Raw genomic sequence first — 22664 nt, 5'->3', positions numbered from 1 at the left:
AATAGGCTGGGTGACTGATTTCTCTTTGAATGTGTATTTATACTTTTCTTACATTTACATTTTTTCTTATTAATAAGGTAATGCATGTTTATTGTTGGAATTTAAAATAATCCAGAATTCATGAAGAATATTTAAATTATTAAGTTATTTTAAGTGTGTCATCATCTCCCACAGAGAAGTTTTCATTGTTAAAGCAATTTTTCCTAGAATCTGTGCCCGTTAATACCTTCTTAGTGAAGTTTCCATGTATAGAAGTAATAAAATTGCTCTTACTTAAAACACGTATTTTGAGGCTTATATGTGCCTCTTAGGTTCAGTCAGTGAGGTTAAATCCTATTCATTATTTTCAGCCTTGTGAAATTTATTATGTTTTGGGAATCTACAAAGGATTTATGGTAGAAAGTAGTTGGAAGGGGAGGAGGGAAATACTGAGCTCATTTGTATGTGTTTAGAATCCATAAAGAATTTCTTTCTTCCCCTTCCCTGCCCAGTTATTGCATTGTGGTGGCCATTGTCGCGCTGTGTGTTTGCCTCCCAGATCCCCACCTTCTAGCACTGTCTGTTTCTGTACTTACACCTCTGCTCCACCTCCCTTCCAGGCCTGCATGCACTATGAAGCTATTTGTTTTGTTCTGCGTAGGGTTATAACTATTGGTCCTTCGTCTGGCCTTCTTTACTTTCTCCATTCCTGTTCTTAACTGTAGAATGCCCAGCCAAGAATAATAGCAACCACGCCTGCCTTGGAGGCCGCCAAGAAGAATTTGGAGGTCCTAATCCTACTGGTGAGAAGTACTGAGTCACAGTTGTGTTAACTGCATATTCATGTTCCCCTTTCTAGTGCTGATTATAAACCTAAGAAAATTAAAACAGAAGATATCAAGAAAGAGAAGAAACGAAAACTAGAGGAAGAAGAGGTTAGTAAAGAGACTTAGGCCCGTTGGGACTTGAATTTGGAATAGGAAATTTTTTGATAAAATAACTTTCAAAGGCAAATAGCTTTTAGGAGTTTCCTGCTCTGTTGTAGAGGAAACACTGGGGAAATGTATGTGCGCTACAGTGGCTCTGGCACTGTTAGTTTTAAGGTATTAGCTTTCTGGGTGTCCACTCACAGCTGTGCTGCCACCTGACATGTTCTTAGAGAAACTACACCATCCTCATACATACAGAAAGAAATACTAGCAAGAAATCATATTTTGGCTTAAAACCAGAAAGAGTTTTCCCTAGGAATGTTTTTTAGCTTTTTTTTTTTTTTTTTTAAATCTAGCAAAGCTTGCCCGTCACTCATTTTGGGTAACTCTCTCTATTTAGTCTTTTAATGGGTATTGCTTGGACATAGCTTGAAATCCCAGGTATTGACCACAGCTGCTCCCTGGGTCTTGTGCCTCTTTAATTTACCTTGTTCCAGCCTCACAGACCTCCTTTGTTTCTTTTTCACACTAGATTCTTCCATTTTCAGGGCTTTATGTAACACGTGCTGTGTTCCTCTTTTCTTTGTTTCCTACCTTATAGCCTTCCTTAAAATCTCAGTTTCAAGTACTTTTCTAAGCATTTTATATGATGCTTATGGTAGATTTAACATATAGTAATATGGTTACTTCTTTTGACACTTTCGATAACTTGTACTGAAGAGTGTGGGCAAGTAATTCAGAAAAAGATGTCAGAAATTCACAGGGGACTTCATCTTGCACTCCTAAGGGAAGAAGTGGTTGAGTGAGTTCTCAGCTTTCATCCTTTATTTGAGGTTAGCCATTGTCTTGGGCAAAATGGATTCACAAATGTAAAGTCCACATGGAAGTATCGTCAGTAAAGATAGTGACCGTAAGGGACAGTGAGTCTTAAGAGTGTAAGCTATATTGTAGTAGTAGCAGGATTGATAATTCAGATTAGGGGATTTCCCTGGTGGCCTCGTGGTTAGGATTCTGAACTTTCACTGCCATGACCTGGGTTCAATCCCTGATCAGAGAACTGAGATTCTGTGAGCAGTGCACACACCCCACCCCCTGCCAATCAAATTAAATGTGCCTACATTGTGCCAGGCACTGTTCTTCATGCTTTATAGCTGTCATTTCATTTAATCCTTACAACAGCCCTTAGAGGAAGTATTGTTATTATTATTTCCATTTTACACATGCAGAAACTGAGGTATGGCGAGGTGAAATCTTTTGCCTGAGCCCACACAGGTACTAAGTGGTAAAACTGGAATTTGATCCCACATGGGTTGATTCTAAAGCCCACACGCAAGATGCCAAGTCTTCTTTCCTGTGGGACTTTGCTGACCCTTTAATTTCACAAGGAGAGAGGAGGAGTGTCTAATGAAATCATATGAAACAGGAATGAGTAGGTGAGAGATCAGGGCCTGGATTTAGGCAATTGTAGTTTTTCTGACAACTAACCTGCTCTTGGCACAAGTTCAGGTTTATGAGAGACACCTCAAGGAACTGAGCATGAAATGTTGAGTAGTGAGTATAGTAGTCACTCCACTCTCATGTAGACTGTCAGTACAGACTAGTCAATGAGAAATTCACTAAAACTTCAGCTTTCTATGTGTTCTCTATTGCCTGTATGCTTAGGTTACGTTTATATAATAATACCTTTCTCTGCATTTTGAAGAGATTGGTAATAACTGTTAAAACCATCTGGAAAAAGAATGGTTGACTTCATTTATTTAATTGTCTTAGCAAACATCTCCCTATAGGGGCAGGAAAAAAAGCAGGCTGAAAGACTGAATCAAGACCCAGTCTTACTGTGGTAGGGACCACAGATGGCAAGAGAAGTCATTAAGCCTCTCTGCTGGCCATGGAATTTTTCATTTCTGGGAATTGTTCTGTAGTCTCTTAGTGACTGATAATCTCATTTTGAGGCTTGAGAACATACGACGGAGCCAGTAGTTTCCTGATGGAACCACCTGAATGCCTGTTCAGAAGCTGTTGAGAGAATGTCTTAACTGAAAAGCATTACCCTTTTCCTGTGGGGTGTTTCAGCCTAAACACCAAACATTATCTGAATTCATGCGATCCTCTAGTATTTTCTCCTCCCAGACATACTTACACATTTATATTCTCTAATTCTGTTTTAAAATATGTGTAGTACTGTAGTCTTTCCCCTTCTTTCTACACCAAAGGTCATTTTCTTTCCCTGAATTTATCTTGATTGCCATCCTACCACATATTCCTAGAATGTTTATATATTTCAGTCATTCCCATGAGTCACATTCTGTTATTTTTCTGGTAAACTTGGGCTCTCATCATGGTCAATAGCAGCTTTTTGACCATGACCAAGTGACAAAACCTCTGTCTCAGAGTTTCCTTGACTATAACTGGAAGAGGTCAAACCAAACTGTCTACAAAGTTCTTTCAGGTTCTGCCATTCTGTAACTGATTTTAAGATGACTCAAACCACCTTTCAAAACTATATAAATCTTGCTGAATAAAAGCTTAAATTATATTGAATAGTTAGGACAAAGGAAAATATTCTTCAGCAGAGTTCAGATTCTGTAAGCAGGACCCCCTCACCTGGTAAATAGCTCATTTTGGTCTGTGTGTGTGTTGACATTTTTATATTGGTGCATGTTTGTTCTTTTTCTGTGCCACTGTAACAGCTCATCTCAGGTTACAGTTCAAAGAAGTAGTATGGTAGGAATCGGTCATTGTTGTAGTACTTCCCAAGTACTTGCTTACTACTTCCCGATTTTGTGTTTGCAAGAGGCATTAATAAAGTACTCCCCCCGCCCCAGACTTGGTCAGAAATTTCCTTCCAAATTGTGTATTTAATACATAAAAACTCGCCTTGCCCATTATTTGATGGTATTACAAGAGGTTTAAAGATGCGTAGCTTTTAAAATTAAGTGAGGATAGTACACTGGGCTTATTCTCCCTGTAGCAGTGCTGTTCCAAACTCCAATGAGGCAAAAACAACAACAACAGTTTCCCAGGCTCTTCCCTTGCAGAATGAGTGTTTTTAACTGCTTCCTCAGATAATCACATGTCTGGAAGTTTTAGGAAATACTGCTTTAGAAAAAAGTACCAGTAAAATTTTATTCATTTACCTCATTAAGTATTAGACTTAAGAACCTCTCCAGTTTTAATATTCCATGATTCCAGTTTTTCTTCCTAATGGACCCCCAGAACTACTTTGAGAAGTGTGATTGGTCCTTAGTTAAGTGCTTTCTCACCATGTTTCTTTGTAGGATGGTAAATTGAAAAAACCCAAGAATAAGGATAAAGATAAAGATAAAAAAGTTCCTGAGCCAGATAGCAAGAAAAAGAAGCCGAAGAAGGAAGAGGAGCAGAAATGGAAATGGTAATATCTCAGCCCTGGTTAAAATGGTAGCTCTTTGATTCTACAACCTAATGAAATAAGAATGTTGAGTTAGTAAAGTTAATAGCCTGATATTTTGGGGAGGAGGGAAGTACTTGAATGAATCTCTGTGGGCTAACATTCTGAAATAAGTCTTGCAAGTCCTGGTGAGACCATTAACGAGCTCTTTCCCTATTGGATCTCAAAACTGGGTCCCACTCTATTGAACAGAGTGAGCTGTAGAAGAGCTATTTTTTCGTGTTAGGAACCCTAGCCCATTGTATTGCAAACATTTTCCCTTAGGGTTGTTTTCTTTTCTTTCTTCTTCTTCTTTTTTTTTTTTAATGATATGAGTGTATTTGCCATATAGAAGATTTGAATTTTGATTTATCAGATTTACAAATATTTTCCTTATGGCTCTGTTTCCTTATGTCTTGTTTCAAAAGGTCTTTATTATTCTACAATTATAAAAATATCCACCCGGCTTTTCTTGTGGAGGTGTTTTTTTTTTTTTAACAAATTAGGCAATTTCCCCAATGTGGTTTATAGAATAATCCATCTTTTTCCTCTCATTTTAAATGCAGCTTTATTCATATGCATGTTTCCATACACACATAGGGTTTCTATAGTTTACTCTGTCTTTTAAAACAAGTAGTGAAAGGAACAGTCTGATAGAAAAATAAGGAAAAGGCAATTCATTAAAGAATATACATGATTAGCAAGCATCTTAAAATATGATCAGCCTCACAAGTAGCAAAGAAAGATGCAAAGAAAAATAATAAATAATACATCCTTATCTTTAACATCTCTCAGATTAGGAACAATTAACAAGTATCAAAATATGTGAAAACAGACATTCTTCGGTATGGGAAATGATTCAGACAGTGAAGACTGTCTTCAATCGAGGACAGTTTAGCAGTAACAGATTACTTCTAGGTGTTTAGATTTTTGAAATAAATTTGTATTTTTAATACTGGCTTTTCTTAAAATTTTAGCTACCGCATCTATATTATACATGATTTGTATTTATGCTGAAAAAATTCCAATGATTCAGAGGTATACGAGTTAAGAAAAAATGACAGTTCCCTTTCCTTCTTTCTCCCAGTCCCATTTTTCTTTTCTAGCTTTGAGGGAACCACTGTTTGTAGTTTGGTATGTAGAGTTCCAGACCCACTGGTATGCACTTACTCTGTGGCTTTTGTAATAGAGAGCAGTGATCTTGCCAGTACCTCTGAGGAATGAGGAAACATCCATGACCAGGGAGGTGGCTGAGAGGAGCAGAGCCGCAGTGACAGAAAGCTTCAGCACAGCTGTATGATCAGCATTGTTGGTGTGGACATACATGGTGAAATGAAGTGCAGAAAAGGAAAAATACAGAGCAAAGGCAATTTGGGCTTCCCTGGGGTCAGAAAACTAAAGAACGTGTGTTTTCATTTTTCTCATTTTTATTTCTTTTTCCTTTGAAACTAGTCAAAAGTTTTTAGTGATAGGATATTAAAAGGTTTTTATGACCTCTAATAAAAAAACTGTTTTTAAGATGAGATGAAGTGATTATATAAGTCAGGAGCTGTTACTGGGAGTGGTGAATTAGTAATTCGTCATCTGTTATATCTTTCTGGGTTCTGTGGTTGGGTGCTCGGTAAGTTTGTTGAGTGAACGATTTCATTTCTTTGTCATCACGTGCTCTCTCCCCCTTTGGAGCCCTGGCTCTTTTTGGGCCTGGAGGCAGATATACTTTTGTTCTGGTCCAGCCTTGTGTGTGTGAAAATAAGTATCCTTGAAGGATCTAATAGCCTAATTTTGGCTCTGTGGTTGAATTTCTTATCACTGTTAACACATGTTAATTCTGAGAGACTGTGACCTATGGTTTTTATTCTTGTTTTGGTTTAAGTGGAATCACTGAAGACGGTAGGTCTGGGGCTGAGCAGTCTTTGCTACAATCTCCAGTGCATGTTTCTCAAGTTTGGTTGTAAAATTGTGCACATTCTTAGGCACAGTGCTTGAATGTACCACTATAAGTTTTAAAGGTGGAGAACAGGAATAACTGGCCTCTTACTGATTGCTTGTGCTTTCTTGCTGCCACTGTAGGCTTGCTTCTTAGGCTCTGAAGTCAGTGGTCCAGTCCTCAGTGACTGTCCCGACAGCCTAGTCAGGGAGCTTAAATGGCAGATGCTCTCATTTTTACTATTCCTTTTGCTGTCTCACTAAAACAGTTACACTGTTTACCAGTTTGGCAAATGTACAGATCTTTTGCTTCAGGGCAAAGAAGACTTGTTCATCCTGCCACACACAAGCCAACTGTGAGCCTTTTCCCCCCTCTCCTAGGTGATGTGGGGATGGGGAAATGGTCAGGATCCCTGTGGGTTTCTTCACTGCGTCATGTTTCTTCTCTAGAAACAGCGGTACAGGTGGTGGCAGTATGCTGAGGCTCAATCATAAAAACTTCTTAAACCCAGCCCCCCATTTTTTTTTCAGAATTTATTTTTAATTGGAGGATAATTGCTTTACAGTATTGTGTTGCCTTCTGCCATATATCAACATGAATCAGCCATGGGTACGCACACATCCCCTCCTTCCTGGGACCTCCCTCCCCCTCCAGCACCATATTTGAGCTCCCTGTGTCATACAGCAAATTTCCACTGGCTATCTCATTTTATATATGGCAGTGTATATGTTTCAATGCTACTCTCTCAATTCGTTCCACCCTCTCCTTACCCTGCTGTGTCCAGAAGTCTCTTCTCTACGTCTGTGTATCAGTTGTTGCCCTGCAGATAAGTTTAGCAACACCATCTTTCTAGATTCCATACATATGTGTTGGTAAATTATATTTGTCTATCTCTTTCTGACTTACTTCACTCTGCATAATAGGCTCTAGGTTCATCCACCTTATTCGAACACAGTAAAATGAGTTCCTTTTTTTTTTTTTAATTCATTTTTTAATTGAAGGATAATTGCTTTATAGAATTTTGTTGTTTTCTGTCAAACATGAATCAGCCATCAGTTCAGTTCAGCTCAGTTCAGTTGCTCAGTCATGTTCAACTCTGCCACCCCATGAATCGCAGCACACCAGGCCTCCCTGTCCATCACCAACTCCTGGAGTTCACCCAAACTCATGTGCATCGAGTCGGTGATGCCATCCAGCCATCACATCTTCTGCCGTCCCCTTCTGCTCCTGCCCCCAATCCCTCTCCACATCAAGGTCTTTTCCAATGAGTCAGCTCTTCGCATGAGGTGGCCAAAGTATTAGAGTTTCAGCTTCAGCATCAGTCCTTCCAATGAACACCCAGGACTGGTCTCCATTAGGATGGACTGGTTGAATCTCCTTGCAGTCCAAGGGACTCTCAAGAGTCTTCTCCAGCACCACAGTTCAAAAGCATCAATTCTTTAGCACTCAGCTTTCTTCACAGTCCAACTCTCACATCCATACATGACCACTGGAAAAATCATAGCCTTGACTAGATGGACCTTTGTTGGCAAAGTAATATCTTTACTTTTTAATATGCTATCTAGGTTGGTCATAACTTCCATTCCAAGGAGTAAGCATCTTTTAATTTCATGGCTGCAATCACTATCTGCAGTGATTTTGGAGCCCAGAAAAATAAAGTCTGACACTATTTCCGCTGTTTCCCCATCTATTTCCCATGAAAGTGATGGGACCAGATGCCATGATCTTTGTTTTCTGAATGTTGAGCTTTAAGCCAACTTTTTCACTCCTCTTTCACTTTCATCAAGAGGCCTTTTAGTTCCTCTTCACTTTCCGCCATAAGGGTGGTGTCATCTGTATATCTGAGGTTATTGATATTTCTCCCGGCAATCTTGATGCCAGCTTGTGCTTCTTCCAGCCAAGCGTTTCTCATGATGTACTCTGCATAGAAGTTAAATAAGCAGGGTGACAATATACAGCCTTGACGTGCTCCTTTTCCTATTTGGAACCAGTCTGTTGTTCCATGTCCAGTTCTAACTGTTGCTTCCTGACCTGCATATAGCTTTCTCAAGAGGCAGGTCAGGTGGTCTGGTATTCCCATCTCTTGAAGAATTTTCCACAGTTGATTGTGATCCACACAGTCAAAGGCTTTGGCATAGTCAATAAAGCAGAAATAGATGTTTTTCTGGAACTCTTTTGCTTTTTCGATGATCAGCGCATGTTGGCAATTTGGTCTCTGGTTCCTTTTCTAAAACTGGCTTGAACATCTGGAAGTTCCCAGTTCACGTATTGCTGAAGCCTGGCTTGGAGAATTTTGAGCATTACTTTACTAGCGTGTGAGATGAGTGCAATTGTGCAGTAGTTTGAGCGTTCTTTGGCATTGCCTTTCTTTGGGATTGGAATGAAAACTGACCTTTTCCAGTCCTGTGGCCACTGCTGAGTTTTCCAAATTTGCTGGCATATTGAGTGCAGCACTTTGACAGCATCATCTTTCAGGATTTGAAATAGTTCAACTGGAATTCCATCACCTCCACTAGCTTTGTTCGTAGTGATGCTTCCTAAGGCCACTTGACTTCACATTCCAGGATGTCTGGCTCTAGGTGAGTGATCACACCATCGTGATTATCATGGAGATCTTTTTTGTACAGTTCTTCTGTGTATTCTTGCCACCTCTTCTTAATATCTTCTGCTTCTGTTAGGTCAGTACCACTTCTGTCCTTTATTGAGCCCATCTTTGCATGAAATGTTCCCTTGGTATCTCTTAATTTTCTTGAAGAGATCTCTAGTCTTTCCCATTCTGTTGTTTTCCTCTATTTCTTTGCATTGATAGCTGAGGAAGGCTTTCTTATCTCTCCCTGCAATTCTTTGGAATTCTGCATTCAAATGGGAATATCTTTGCTTTTTTCCTTTGCTTTTTGCTTCTCTTCTTTTCACAGCTATTTGTAAGGCCTCCTCAGACAGCCATTTTGCTTTTTTGCATTTCTTTTCCATGGGGATGGTCTTGATCCCTGTCTCCTGTACAATATCACGAACCTCCATCTATAGTTCATCAGGTACTCTATCTATCATATTTAGTCCCTTAAATCTATTTCTCACTTCCAGTGTATAATCATAAGGGATTTGATTTAGGTCAAACCTGAATGGTCTATTGGTTTTCCCTGCTTTCTTCAATTGAAGTCTGAATTTGGCAATAAGGAGTTCATGATCTGAGCCACAATCAGCTCCCAGTCTTGTTTTTACTGACTGTATAGAGCTTCTCCATCTTTGGCTGCAAAGAATATAGTCAGTCTGATTTTGGTGTTGACCATCTGGTGATGTCCATGTGTAGAGTCTTCTCTTGTGTTGTTGGAAGAGGGTGTTTGCTATGACCAGTGCGTTCTCTTGGCAAAACTCTATTAGCCTTTGCCCTGCTTCATTCTGTATTCCAAAGCCAAATTTGCCTGTTACCACAGGTGTTTCTTGACTTCCTACTTTTGCATTCCAGTCCCCTATAATGAAAAGGACATCTTTTTTGGATGTTAGTTCTAAAAGGTCTTGTAGGTCTTCATAGAGCTGCTCAACTTCAGCTTCTTCAGCATTACTGGTTGGGGCATAGGTTTGGATCACTGTTGTATTGAATGGTTTGCCTTGGAAACGAATGGAGATCATTCTGTCGTTTTTGAGATTGCATCCAAGTACTGCATTTCGGACTCTTGTTGACCATGATGGCTACTCCCATTTCTTCTAAGGGATTCCTGCCCACGGTAGTAGATATAATGGTCATCTGAGTTTAATTCACCCATTCCAGTCCGTTTTAGTTCGCTGATTCCTAGAATGTCGACGTTCACTCTTGCCATCTCCTGTTTGACCACTTCCAATTTGCCTTGATTCATGGACCTAACAGTCCAGGTTCCTATGCGATATTGCTCTTTACAGCACAAGACCTTGTATACATATATTCCCTCCCTCCCATCTCCCTCCCCATCCCACCCCTCTAGGTTGATACAGAGCCCCTGTTGAGTTCCCTGAGACATACAGTGAATTCCTGTTGTCTGTCTATTTTACATATAGTAATGCAAGTTTCCATGTTACTCTTTCCACGCATCTCACCCTCTCCTCCCTTCTCCCCATGGCCATAAGCCTGTTCTCTGCGTCTGTTTCTCCGTTGCTGCCCTGCAAATAAATTTTTCAGTACCATCTTTCTAGATTACATATATATGTTAGTATATATTTATCTTTCTCTTTCTGACTTACTTCATTCTGTATAATAATCTCTAGGTTCATCTACCTCATTAGAACTGACTCAAATATGTTTCCTTTTTATGGCTGAGTAATATTCCATTGTGTGTACGTACCACAACTTCTTTTTCCATTCATGTGTCAATGGATATCTAGGTTGCTTCCACGTTCCGATGACTTCCTTTCTATGGCTGAGTAATACTTAAAAGCTTTTGCACAGCAAAGGAAACAATAAACAAGATGAAATGACATCCCTCAGAATGGGAGAAAATAATTACAAATGAAACAACCGACAAAGGATTAACCTCCAGAATATAGAAGCAACTCATGCAGCGCAATACCAGAAAAATAAACAACCCAATCAGAAAATGGGCAGAAGATCTAAACAGACATTTTTCTAAAGAAGACTTACAAATGGCCAACAGACATGAAATGATGTGCAGTGTCGCTCATTATTAGAAAAATGCAAATCAAAACTATAATGAGGCATCACCTCATACTGGTCAGAATGGCCATCATCAAAAAATCTACAAACAATAAATGCGGGAGAGGATGTGGAGAAAAGGGAACCATCTTGCACTGTTGGTGGGAATGCAAATAGATATGCATTCCGTATTCCTGTATCCACTATGGAGGGCAGTATAGAGATTCCTTAAAAAATGAGAAATATGACCCCATTTTTAACTGTTACCCATCATAGCTTTAGAGGGTTTCAACTCTGCTTTGAATTGAGTATACTTTCATGTCAGGGTTGAGCCGTTGGAACATTAGTCCCATATTTAACAGATGATTCTTCATGATAAGATCTGGAAACTGGAGAGTTTGTTGATGGGGTTAAGTGTGATTAAGTACATGTTTTTCCTAACTTTTTTGATGAACTGTTGATGGGGGCCTAAAAGGCCAACACTGTTATTTTTATTTCTATACTAGTATTTGTTGATCCAGTGATATCAGCGTGTGTCATAGGATATGTTCTTTCTCTTTAAACTGAGGTTTAGTGTTGAGTGACTCTCTTAATTTGCTTAAATGCTTAAGTTATCATGAGCCCTTAGGATGAACATGATGGAATTAGGAGGAATTATAAAAAGTTGGAATCTTAATTTTAAAACACTGAAGTTGGGAATTCCCTGGCAGTCCAGTAGTTAGGACTCCGAACTTTCACTGCCTGGGACATCTCATGGACAGAGGAACCTGGTGGGTTATAGTTCTTGGGGTCACATTGGGTCAGACATGACTTAGTGACTAAAGCACCACCACCGCCACTTTCTCAAAGGATGGTTTTCCCTGTACCTTCACCCAATATCTCCATTCCCAGGAGGCCTTTTCCTTTGTATCAGTGTATAAAATAGTGACTCCATCATGTACAGATTGTGGCTTACTTTTACACCATTGTGATAAAACAGCTGTGATCATTGCTAAATAATGAGCTCATATACTCAACTTCTTTGAAATAAACTGCTGAAATGTGTTTTCCTCCATTCACCTGAGTAATCCATCATCTTCGTTGTAAGCGTTGGCTTTTTCAAAGTGAAGGATGCTAGATTTTTTGACCTAGATCTTGAATGTGGGAACCAGAGTCATTCCAGAGCACCAATCAGTTGAGCAGATAATTATTTTGGTATTTAATCAGTGATAATCTCAATAGCAGGTAAAGTGATCACTAAATGAGGTTGTACTTTGTCTTTTAAAGGTGGGAAGAAGAACGCTATCCTGAAGGCATCAAATGGAAATTCCTAGAACATAAAGGTCCTGTATTCGCTCCACCATATGAACCTCTTCCAGAGAATGTCAAGTTTTACTATGATGGTGAGTTGTTCCTAGGTTGTCCAGTTCTTGGCCAAGGAAAGAATGTGCTTCTATTTAGGAATAGAAAGTGGGGAAGCATCTTGTTCTGTATTATTCTTTTTATTTCATTTTGTTCTCATGTCATTGTATGGTTTGGGGAAAGGACCATCGGGCATTAACTCTTAAAAGCTCATTTGGTACAGGAAAAGTTCCATGAGAAAGGAGCTGTCTTATCTCCCTTGTTTCCCCCTTTGAGTCGTGGTCTCAAAAAGGTCCAGCTACATAGGTCGCAGCCAGTGCTTGGTCAGCAAGCTAAATGTTTTTATTTGAGTGACGTTTCTAAGGAGCTACTCTTTGTAAGAGTTCTTAGAAAAGTCTTACTTGAATGGTAGTATTTTATTTTAGTGATATGATGCAAGCTCACAGGCTACTCACTGCTAGAAATAGAATTAGTGCTTGGTTGGGGACTAAGCCTGCCATCAGCCTCTAGGTGGGGCTGACAGGTGTCTGTCACTCACTCTGTATGGTACAACGCCATGCTGTTGTCCTTTGTGAAGTCAAGTCTGATGAGCTAATCTGAGGGAATATCCTGCCTAGTTCTTTTAGAACACTCTTAGACCTCTGTCCTTGGGTTGAAAATTTTGAGAGTAGTTCTTGATGCTCCCTTATTGGCATATAGCAGTATGCAGATGGTAATACTCAACTGATTTCCCTCATTCCAAGGGTTTTCTCCAGAAATATTCAACGGATTTCCCTCATTCCAAGAGTTTTCTCCAGAAATGACCAGAGCTTTATTCCTCAAACACTCATGTACTTTAGATTTACCAGGTGGATCTGGGCTCATTTAATTGATGTTGAGTGATCATGGGTGCTTCTGAACCAAGTGGTCTGCTGACCAAACTTTGAGAAACTAAGCCAGGAGGACTGCTGAAAAGCACGTCTCTGTCCACCAGCAGTGGTCTCGGGCCATGGATGCTTAAAGGTCAAGGGGTAGTAGTTTATACTGAAAGGCTGGGTCTTGCAAATGAAGAACATGGCAGACTTGTAAAACTGGAATTCGTTGTTTTAAACTGTATTTGTTCAATGTGCTGTGTTCAGACACCAAGACCCAGCAGTGGACAGTACTGAACAATCTCTGATCTCATGGAATGTGTGATCTTGCAGGATTTTATAGCCTCATTCTGACCTGTGTTGACTGGAGAGCATGGGACAGAATTCTACCATTAGCCCTCATAGTGGTCATTCTGGAGACTCTGCAGTGTGACTCAAAGCCAAAACTCCAGTGATGAGAAAGAGCCTTAGCTAATCATAAAAGTGCAGATATTCTATAGCCCTAGTATAGGTTTACCTTTAGAGTTGAACTTTAGGAGATTCAATTGGTGAAGCCTAACTTTGAGGTCCAAAGTGATTTGAAGGAAAGCTGGGTTCCTTTCTTTAGCCTTTGGGTTTCCCTTACTTTCAGAGATGGGAAGCCAAGGCTTGAACTAATCATCACAGGTCACCCTGGTCCCTTCTACATTCTTGCCCTATCGGACCTCCAGCTCCAGGGCTCTCACATTTTCTCATTTGGTCTTTGAATTTCTTCCCTTTGATTAGGTAAACTCCCACACTGCAGTAAGTCAAACAGTTGTATTTGACTTACTACCAAGTTGATCCCATCAGTCCTGCCTACTCTCTAGGGAAGAGAATTCTCAGACTCCTTTAGTGCCTGCCAGGGAGGAGGGGCACGGGCTGGCCAAAGCGATGAATGACCTCTGAGAACCTGCAGTTTTCAGCTCTGACTCAGCAGTTTCTTATTCCTGGAGCTCAGCCTTTCCTACAAAGCACTACTCTTGCCAGGAACCTCTAAGTCATCCTCCTACCCTTCTACTGCTGGGAGCTGTCATTTCATCTTTTGGCAGCTCATCTAAAACAGGAGGTGTCAAAATTTCTTTCTCTATTGGGACAGAATTCAGCAGAATTTCCCAGAGTATACCAAATGTATGCAAGAATAGCTTACATTCTTTCTTGCCTTTTATTTCATTTGTTATTCTTAGTGACTTACTGGTTTCCTTTTTATCAGAAGCATGTTACATCTTAACTGGCAACACTGGTTCAGATTTGAGTGAATTCTGAAGTGCAGGAACCTCTTGAAAAGCCAGCCTGTCCTTCCCAAGCTGTGTCATCTTTGGAAAGAGCTAGAAGGTTTAGAGGGGAAGTGGCGCCACCTGTTGGCCTTTTAAAGTTATAGGTTTCAAGCAGGTTCTTTCTGTCTACCCTGAAAGTTTCAGTTTAGAGCTGCAGTTCCCTGTACCATCCTTGCAGTCAGGGATGAAACTGTCTTACCTATCATGAGATGAGATGTCTTCTGAGTTTTGAAATAAATGGAATTTGGGTTAAGTTTTAGTTTTCTGTAATAAATGTGAAAATCCTTGGTGAATTACTAGTACCTATGTAACAGGTAAGGCAGTGGAAAAATGTGTATAATGCCAAGAACCCCGGTCATCCCTGTGTTCTGGATGAGTCCTGTTTCTCTGAAAGAGGCAACTTCATAATAATGCCTGTGTTCCAGGGCATTTCAAACTCTGGTGTGTACACTAGCCACCTGGGGGTCTCATTAGAATGTATGTTCTTGGTTCAGTCTGTCTGGGGTGGGGCCTGAGATTCTGCATTTCTGCCAAACTCATGTGATGTCAGTACTGCTGGTCCATGATCATACATTGAGAAGCAAAGTTCTAGAGGAAGGTCTTACTTAGATTTTTTCATATGGGATATCTGGGCTTGCCTGCTATGAATATATATTTTTTTTTAATTCATATTCCACCCACCTAACTTTGAAGAAGAAAGATGCCTATTTCTTTTCCCCACAATTCCTTTCTTCCACTCCCTGTCCTATCCCTTCCTCCCCTTCTTGAACAGAAGCTGTTTAGCTTAGCAGTGGCAGGAGTCCCTCTGAGGATTTGATTTTTAAAAACCATTGAAGAGGTGTAAAGGACCCTGCTTGCTGAAAGGAAAAGGAAGAGTGACTGGGCCTCCCCCAGGTCATCCCTGTCCTGAGCAGGCTCCTGGGAACAATTTACTGGCATAGTCTCCAGAGAATGACCCAGGTAAATATCTGCTAAAGAGAAGGAAAATTCATACAAGTAGATGTTAATCGATAATACTGTTTTTGTTGTTATTGTTACCATGCGTCACCAGACCTTTATATATATACCTTCAGAAGGTAAATAAACCATTATGAAAGAAGATGTCTCCAGAACCTCAGTGTTTAACCTCAGAACATGAACACAGCACCTCATTTTTTGGAACCACTTTTGTCTCTAGGTAAAGTCATGAAGCTGAGCCCCAAAGCGGAAGAAGTAGCTACGTTCTTTGCAAAAATGCTCGACCATGAATATACTACTAAGGAAATATTTAGGAAAAATTTCTTTAAAGACTGGAGAAAGGTATTGTAGCCCATGTGTTAATATCCTAGCCCCTTAACAAAAACACTGATCTCTACTAAGAAATACATGATAATTTTACCAAAAGAATTCCCTGATGTACAATTTGAGTTTCATGAATTTTATTGTATTGAAAGTTGGGGTTTTTTCTCCCCCCTGTTCATTTACTGTGTTATATAGGTTTTCTATCCAATAAGAATAACTGTGTTTCTTTTCCTCTTGGCTCTCCTACGGCTGTAGCCGGGAAAGTTTGATCAGATTAGGTCAAACAGAAACCTCAGCTCCAGTTGAGCAAAGGAAAGTTTGTCTCTTGGGACTGCCCTCTGTCTGCTATTGCAAAGAGACATGGTTTAGCATTGTCCTGTTCCCTTTTGATTCATGCTCTTCGGCTTTAGGTACTTTCTGCTCTTAACACCACATATCCTTTGTCTGCCTGCTGCTGCTGCTAAGTCACTTCAGTCATGTCCGACTCTGTGCGACCCCATAGACGGCTGCCCACTAGGCTCCTCTGTCCCTGGGATTCTCCAGGCAAGAATACTGGAGTGGGTTGCCATTTCCTAGGTGATTTTAAACAGTTTCTTTATTCTTAATTTGGAGAATGTGAACAGAGGCTGAGCTGAGGTTCACTTTCTGAATAGCTGTAAAAATAAGATTTAATAAGTGAATAGAGCAAGGATGTTTCTAAGAGAGAAGGAGCATCGAAATGTTTCTTTCATCACTAAATGATGTATATATTTGTGTTTCTCCTGCCTTGGTATTTATGCTTAGGAGATTGTGGCAATGTGCTAATCTAAGAAATGACATGAGAGTTACCCTTTTCAATGTTGTTATCCTAAATATTTTTCTACCACATGCATATTTTATTATAGAACAAGGAAATAAAATTGTTTCTTTTTTCCCCCCAAATTCTCAAATTTAGATTGACTGTCTCATTAGATACTCTTGGACTGAGAACATGATACTTTGCTGTAATTGTGGAGAAACTTGAGGGCTTATTTATTTTATTTACTGTCTTTTTCTGTCTCCCTTTTTAACTAGGAAATGACCAATGAAGAGAAGAATATTATCACCAACCTCAGCAAATGTGATTTTACCCAGATGAGCCAGTATTTCAAAGCCCAGACAGAAGCTCGGAAACAGATGAGCAAGGAAGAGAAACTGGTACTGCAGAATTTCTTAAACCTCTGGAGAATTTTGAAATAGTGATTAGTTTAATTTTCTTCTTGGTTCTTAAAAAACAGTTTTGACTTTAATGATTTCTGCGCTAAAGATTTAAGATTCTTGGCCTAGTGAAGTCTCGATTTTCTTAAGGGTTTCACGTAGACTAAAAATTGTGAATAGGCATTATGTTTAAATGGCTCAAGGTAAGCTGGTGTTCTGTTAACCTAAAAACCAGCCAGTAGCCTCCAGTAATACAGTGTTTAAGAAAGAGTAGGTCTGACCTACAGTGGCTCCTAGATGTTAGGGACTTAAGACAGATAAAATCATATTGGCCATATGTGTACACACACACACACACATTCTCTTTCTTTGATCTGTTTTTAGCCACACTCATCCAACTTCATCTTCTAGCTGTGGCCAGCCTCATTTCTGAAGGATCTTTCTAGTATCTGAAAATGGATGTCACTTTCTAGGATGTCACTTTCCTCTAGAATATTGGTAGGCAGACTATAGATAGGCTGCTCGTTTTTGTACAAAAGTTTTATTGAAACATGCCACATCTAACTTGTTTACCTATTATCTATGGTCGCTTTCAGCAGTGGCAAAGTTGAGTAATTACAACAGAGACCGTATGGCCCTCAAGCCTAAAACATTTTCTATCTAGAAAAAGCTTGCCATTCCCCAATATAGAGGCTCAAGGCTGGAGTTTGACTTTTTTGGCTCAAGGCTGGGGTCAAAAAAACAGGTTAGCAGAGGTCTGGAAGTTAAGTATTTTATATACCTGGAAGTTAAGTATTTTAAGGAATTCTTGGCACCTCGAAGTCTTAAATTTCAGTAGTTTAGGCTTGCATGTTTATATAATTTAGGCCATTGTCTCTGTATAACTTTCTGTTTGAGAGTACCTATTTGACCTTTAGTTTAAAAAATTAAGTTACGCCAGAGATGGTAAGAATGATACCTGCATCATGCTTTTCAGTCTCAGTTTAGTCATCTCAGTATTCCAAATTAGTGAAATTTATTTTGTTTTTCACTTCAGGGGTGTTTTTCAAACTAAAATCCATGTCAGGAGGTTTTATAAGTATCACCATGTCAGAGTCCTGCCAAGGATACCTGTCACCAGCGAGTTGTGAATCTTTATCTGTGCACAAGGCAGCAGGACTCAGTTTAAATCTAATTGCCGAGTGTGACATCAACATGAGGGAAGGGCTAGCACAGAGTGAGGAGGCTCCAAATCTTTCTGTTTTTTGGAGAAAGGATCGCAGTGTGAAACATATGTACCCATGTACTAGTAAAGAATCAATAGCAGGTTTCTTTGTGCTGGAAACCCCGTGTGAAATACTGTTCATATGGGGATTTTATTATATTTAAGCTTTTAAAAAACTCTGGTTTTCCAGAAATTCCTTGGTGGTCCAGTGGTTAGGACTCTGAGCTTCTACTGCAGGGTGCCTGGGTTCGATCCCTAGTCAGGGAACGATAAGATCCCACAAACCATGCAGTGAAAAAGAAAAGAAGAATTTCATAGGTTTTCCTTTATCTGAATTTGTTTCTTAGTGATTGAATCCCCTTTGAGTACTTTTTGTCTGTCTTCCAGAAAATCAAAGAGGAGAATGAAAAATTACTGAAAGAATATGGCTTTTGTGTTATGGACAACCACAGAGAGAGGATCGCCAACTTCAAGATAGAACCTCCTGGGCTTTTCCGTGGCCGCGGCAACCACCCCAAGATGGGCATGCTGAAGAGACGAATCATGCCTGAGGATATAATCATCAACTGTAGCAAGTGAGCACAGTTCGTCCTTTGGCCAGAAATGAATTGGGTGGCTTCCTTTGTTCTCAGTAGTTTGGATTTTCTCCCCACATTACACAAGACTGTTTGGGAGCAGCATGGTATTTCTATGTATAGATCTTCAGGTGCTTATCATGTATTGACTGGTGAGGAGGAAGCTTGGAATATGCGCTCAGAGATTCATCCACTTCCAGTGATGAAAAGTGAAATTGGTCACTACTTCCCACCTCACTGCTCTACTGCTTTATTTCCACAGAGATGCCAAGGTTCCTTCTCCTCCTCCAGGTCATAAGTGGAAAGAAGTCCGACACGATAACAAGGTTACTTGGCTAGTCTCCTGGACAGAGAACATCCAAGGTTCTATTAAATACATCATGCTGAACCCCAGCTCACGAATCAAGGTAAGTGGTAACCAAGAGCTGCACCAGTTAGTGGGGCTGAAAATCTCTTGTCATTTTGTTTGAAATCTAATGTCCTCAGCCTCTAGAATCACTTTGACAAATTGAAAACCATCCCCACCCACAAAAAAAGGGTACTTTTCATAGTTAGCATTATCTGGTGACCTCCCTAAGATGTTTCCATTTTCTACATCACATTATAATCTTATTTATTAATTTGCAGATACTAATTGAAATCCCTGTATGAGCCTGGCACAGTGTAGGCATGGTGCTAGGAATGACATTGGTAAACAAGACAGACACATAGTCCTTGCTTTTACATTGCTTACTGGTCAGACTGATGAAAAATGTGGTAAGTGTATATTGGTTTCTACAGCTAGTTCTCTTCCTCACCTTTCTGGGCTCTGAAGAAAGGAATATAATTACTCTGAATCCAGAAAGAGCTGTAAAATCTAGAGTCTTACATACTTTGTCTTCCTAAGGCTTCATCTGAGTAGATTCCACCAGGACTTAAAGGGGTAGTGTTTGGGAAAGCATATCTTAAGCTGTTGTGTACACATGTGGTACTGTTTATTGATACTGTTATTGAAAAGAGAAAACTCTTGGAAGGACTATTAGTTCTTATTAGCCTGCTAGGCATAAAATGAGTCCTTCAGATATACTGTGGAAATACGAATGTCAACTTAAGACGAGTTCCACAAAAAAAAAAAAAAACACCAGAGAATTAGTTCTGTATGGACTGACACGGAGAAGGCAATGGCACCCCACTCCAGAACTCTTGCCTGGAAAATCCCATGGTTGGAGAAGTCTGGTGGGCTGTAGTCCATGGGGTCACTAAGAGTCAGACACGACTGAGTGACTTCCCTTTCACTTTTCACTTTCATGCATTGGAGAAGGAAATGGCAACCCACTCCAGTGTTCTTGCCTGGAGAATCCCAGGGACGGCAGAGCCTGGTGGGCTGCCGTCTCTGGGGCCGCACAGAGTCGGACACGACAGAAGCGACTTAGCAGCAGCATAGACTGACTGTTTACATGCAGGGCACTGAGAGTAAAGCCCCTCTTAATCTTGGTTTATAGTTTATTAAACACTTGTTAAGATTTGAAAGCTGCAGCTCAAAAGGCCATATGTCTTTTCAAGACCAGACTGCACATTTTATAGCTTATAGTCCTGTGTCCTAATGAAAAATGCCCCTGTGTATATGTTCTTAGTATAATTGGAAAATGACAACTGTTCTTAAAGTGAGCATAGACTCAGAAAGAGAACCCCCATAGCAAGTAAAAGTCAAAATCACTTTAAGAAACATGTTATATTCCTGTTCTGAAATACCACAGAGCTATAGGGTGACCAAGGTAGATGAAAAGTGGTTTAGCCCTGAACTTACTGCCTGCTGGGCAAATTGGGTAAGAATTCAGTTGTATTAGAAAGATAAATGTTAAATGCTTTAGATAAAGGGAGCAGTTATTCCCAGCAGTTAGAGAATAAGAACAACTTTTTATTTATTTATTTATTTATTTTTTTTTTCTTCCAATTTTATTTTATTTTTAAACTTTACATAAACTTTTTAAAGGAAATTTGGTTGCAGTTAGGTCTCAAAAGAGAGGTATTTCAAAGAGCAGTGTGTCATATGGACAGAGAGGAGGGATATGAAAAGGAGTAACAAAAGGATTATCAAGTGAGGTCAGGTAACATTGTAAATATGCTAAACGTCGCTACTGTTGGTGTGAATTTTATATTATTCACACAGTAAAAAAAAAATTATCAAAATGAAGGATACTGGATCACTGTTAGTATTTTCATGTAAGTTGACATTTGATTCTTTTAATAACCATACCAGACATGTACTCGTGCCACCATTTTACAGATAAATTTAGTCTCCGAGAGGCCAGATTGTGGCCAACCTTAAATGCCACACTAAAGTGACTAGACCATGTTCTGTATTTGATGGAGAACCATTGGCTTGGAACAGAGGAGTGTCTTGATCCGCTATGCAGGCATAACGGACCATCACATTAGTGAATGTAAACTGTTGTCAGTGCTGCAGGGGACACAGGGTGCCATTTGAGAGTATACCAGAGCACCTGATCTGGCTTCCAGGGCCTAGGAAATGCCTTTTTGAGGAAGTAACGTTTAAAATGAGACTTACAGAGTGAGTAGGATTTATCCATGGACTTCCATGGTGGCTCAGACAGTAAATTGTCTGTCTACAATGTGAGAGACCTGGGTTCGATCCCTGGGTTGGGAAAATTCCCTGGAGAAGGAAATGGCAACCCACTCCAGTACTCTTGCCTTGAAAATCCCACGGACAGAGGAGCTTGATGCAGGTTACTATCCATGGGGTCGCAAAGAATCAGGCACTTTTTTCCAGGATTTATCCATGGAAAGGATAGGGGAATGGGCATTTCAGACAAACAAAGTAGCCTTTTGAAATCCCTGAAGAAAGAAAGAATTGGGTGGTCTCAAGGACTGTAGTTTGAGTAAAATGGTCAAGAGAGATACGATGAGGAGGGGACTGGAGACAGGGATGCAGGCCAGATCTTAAAACGCTTCCTTCAGTTTTTTTTATATTATCTAAATCCAGTAAGAAGCCACTGGGTTTTAAAGGGGAATGATGCCAGATGTGTGTTTTAGAAACCTGTGATATAATTGATCATTCCGACTGCTGCTCTGTGGAGACTGGATTGGACCCAGGAAGTAGGGAGACCAAGAGGAGGTTGTTGCAGTACTCCAGCCAATAAGTGGCAATGACTTAGGATGATGGCAGCAGGGGTCAGGAGACACGAACAGATGCCAAATACACAAGGACTGTGCACTCTCGTAGGCGGGATTCACACTGATTGTAGGAGTCTCTGGGGTTGAGAGCCTTGTTAGATAAGCTGAGTGGAATTCCCTAAGGGCAGTTCAGTTCAGTTCAGTCGCTCAGTCGTGTCCGACTCTTGCGACCCCATGAATTGCAGCACACCAGACCTCCCTGTCCATCACCAACTCCCGGAGTTCACCCAGACTCATGTGCATCGAGTCGGTGATGCCATCCAGCCATCTCATCCTCTGTCGTCCCCTTCTCCTCCTGCCCCCAATCCCTCCCAGCATCAGAGTCTTTTCCAATGAATTGACTCTCTGCATGAGGTGGCCAAAGTATTGGAGTTTCAGCTTTAGCATCAGTCCTTCCAAAGAACATCCAGGACTGATCTCCTTCAGAATGGACTGGTTGGATCTCCTTGCAGTCCAAGGGACTCAAGTCTTCTCCAACACCGTAGTTCAAAAGCATCAATTCTTTGGCGCTCAGCTTTCTTCACAGTCCAACTCTCACATCCATACATGACCACTGAAAAAACCATAGCCTTGACCAGACGGACCTTTGTTGGCAAAGTAATGTCTCTGCTTTTTAATATGCTATCTAGGTTGGTCATAACTTTTCTTCCAAGGAGTAAGCATCTTTTAATTTCATGGCTGCAGTCACCATCTGCAGTGATTTTGGAGCCCCAAAAAATAAAGTCTGACACTGTTTCCACTGTTTCCCCATCTATTTCCCGTGAAGTGGTGGGACCAGATGCCATGATCTTAGTTTTCTGAATGTTGAGCTTTAAGCTAGCTTTTTCACTCTCCTCTTTCACTTTCATCAAGAGGCTCTTTAGTTCCTCTTCACTTTCTGCCATAAGGGTGGTATCATCTGCGTA

The 22664-nt window shown here is 40.3% G+C and overlaps 1 protein-coding gene across 1 annotated transcript in view; it reads left to right on the top strand.

The window, feature by feature from the left end:
• Nucleotides 1-22664, top strand: part of TOP1 (DNA topoisomerase I) — a 95621-nt gene that overhangs the window by 55923 nt on the left and 17034 nt on the right. Inside the window, exons 7-13 of the mRNA XM_027558542.1 lie at nt 839-914; nt 4187-4299; nt 12129-12244; nt 15527-15648; nt 16684-16806; nt 18398-18585; nt 18848-18992. Coding sequence (XP_027414343.1) covers nt 839-914; nt 4187-4299; nt 12129-12244; nt 15527-15648; nt 16684-16806; nt 18398-18585; nt 18848-18992 — 883 coding nt within the window. The remainder of the gene's footprint in view (nt 1-838; nt 915-4186; nt 4300-12128; nt 12245-15526; nt 15649-16683; nt 16807-18397; nt 18586-18847; nt 18993-22664) is intronic.

Source organism: Bos indicus x Bos taurus, chromosome 13 (assembly GCF_003369695.1).
Source record: "Bos indicus x Bos taurus breed Angus x Brahman F1 hybrid chromosome 13, Bos_hybrid_MaternalHap_v2.0, whole genome shotgun sequence".
Classification (NCBI taxonomy): domain Eukaryota; kingdom Metazoa; phylum Chordata; class Mammalia; order Artiodactyla; family Bovidae; genus Bos; species Bos indicus x Bos taurus.
The sequence above is the reverse complement of the archived record's forward strand: the minus strand, read 5'-3'. Positions and strand labels throughout refer to the sequence as shown.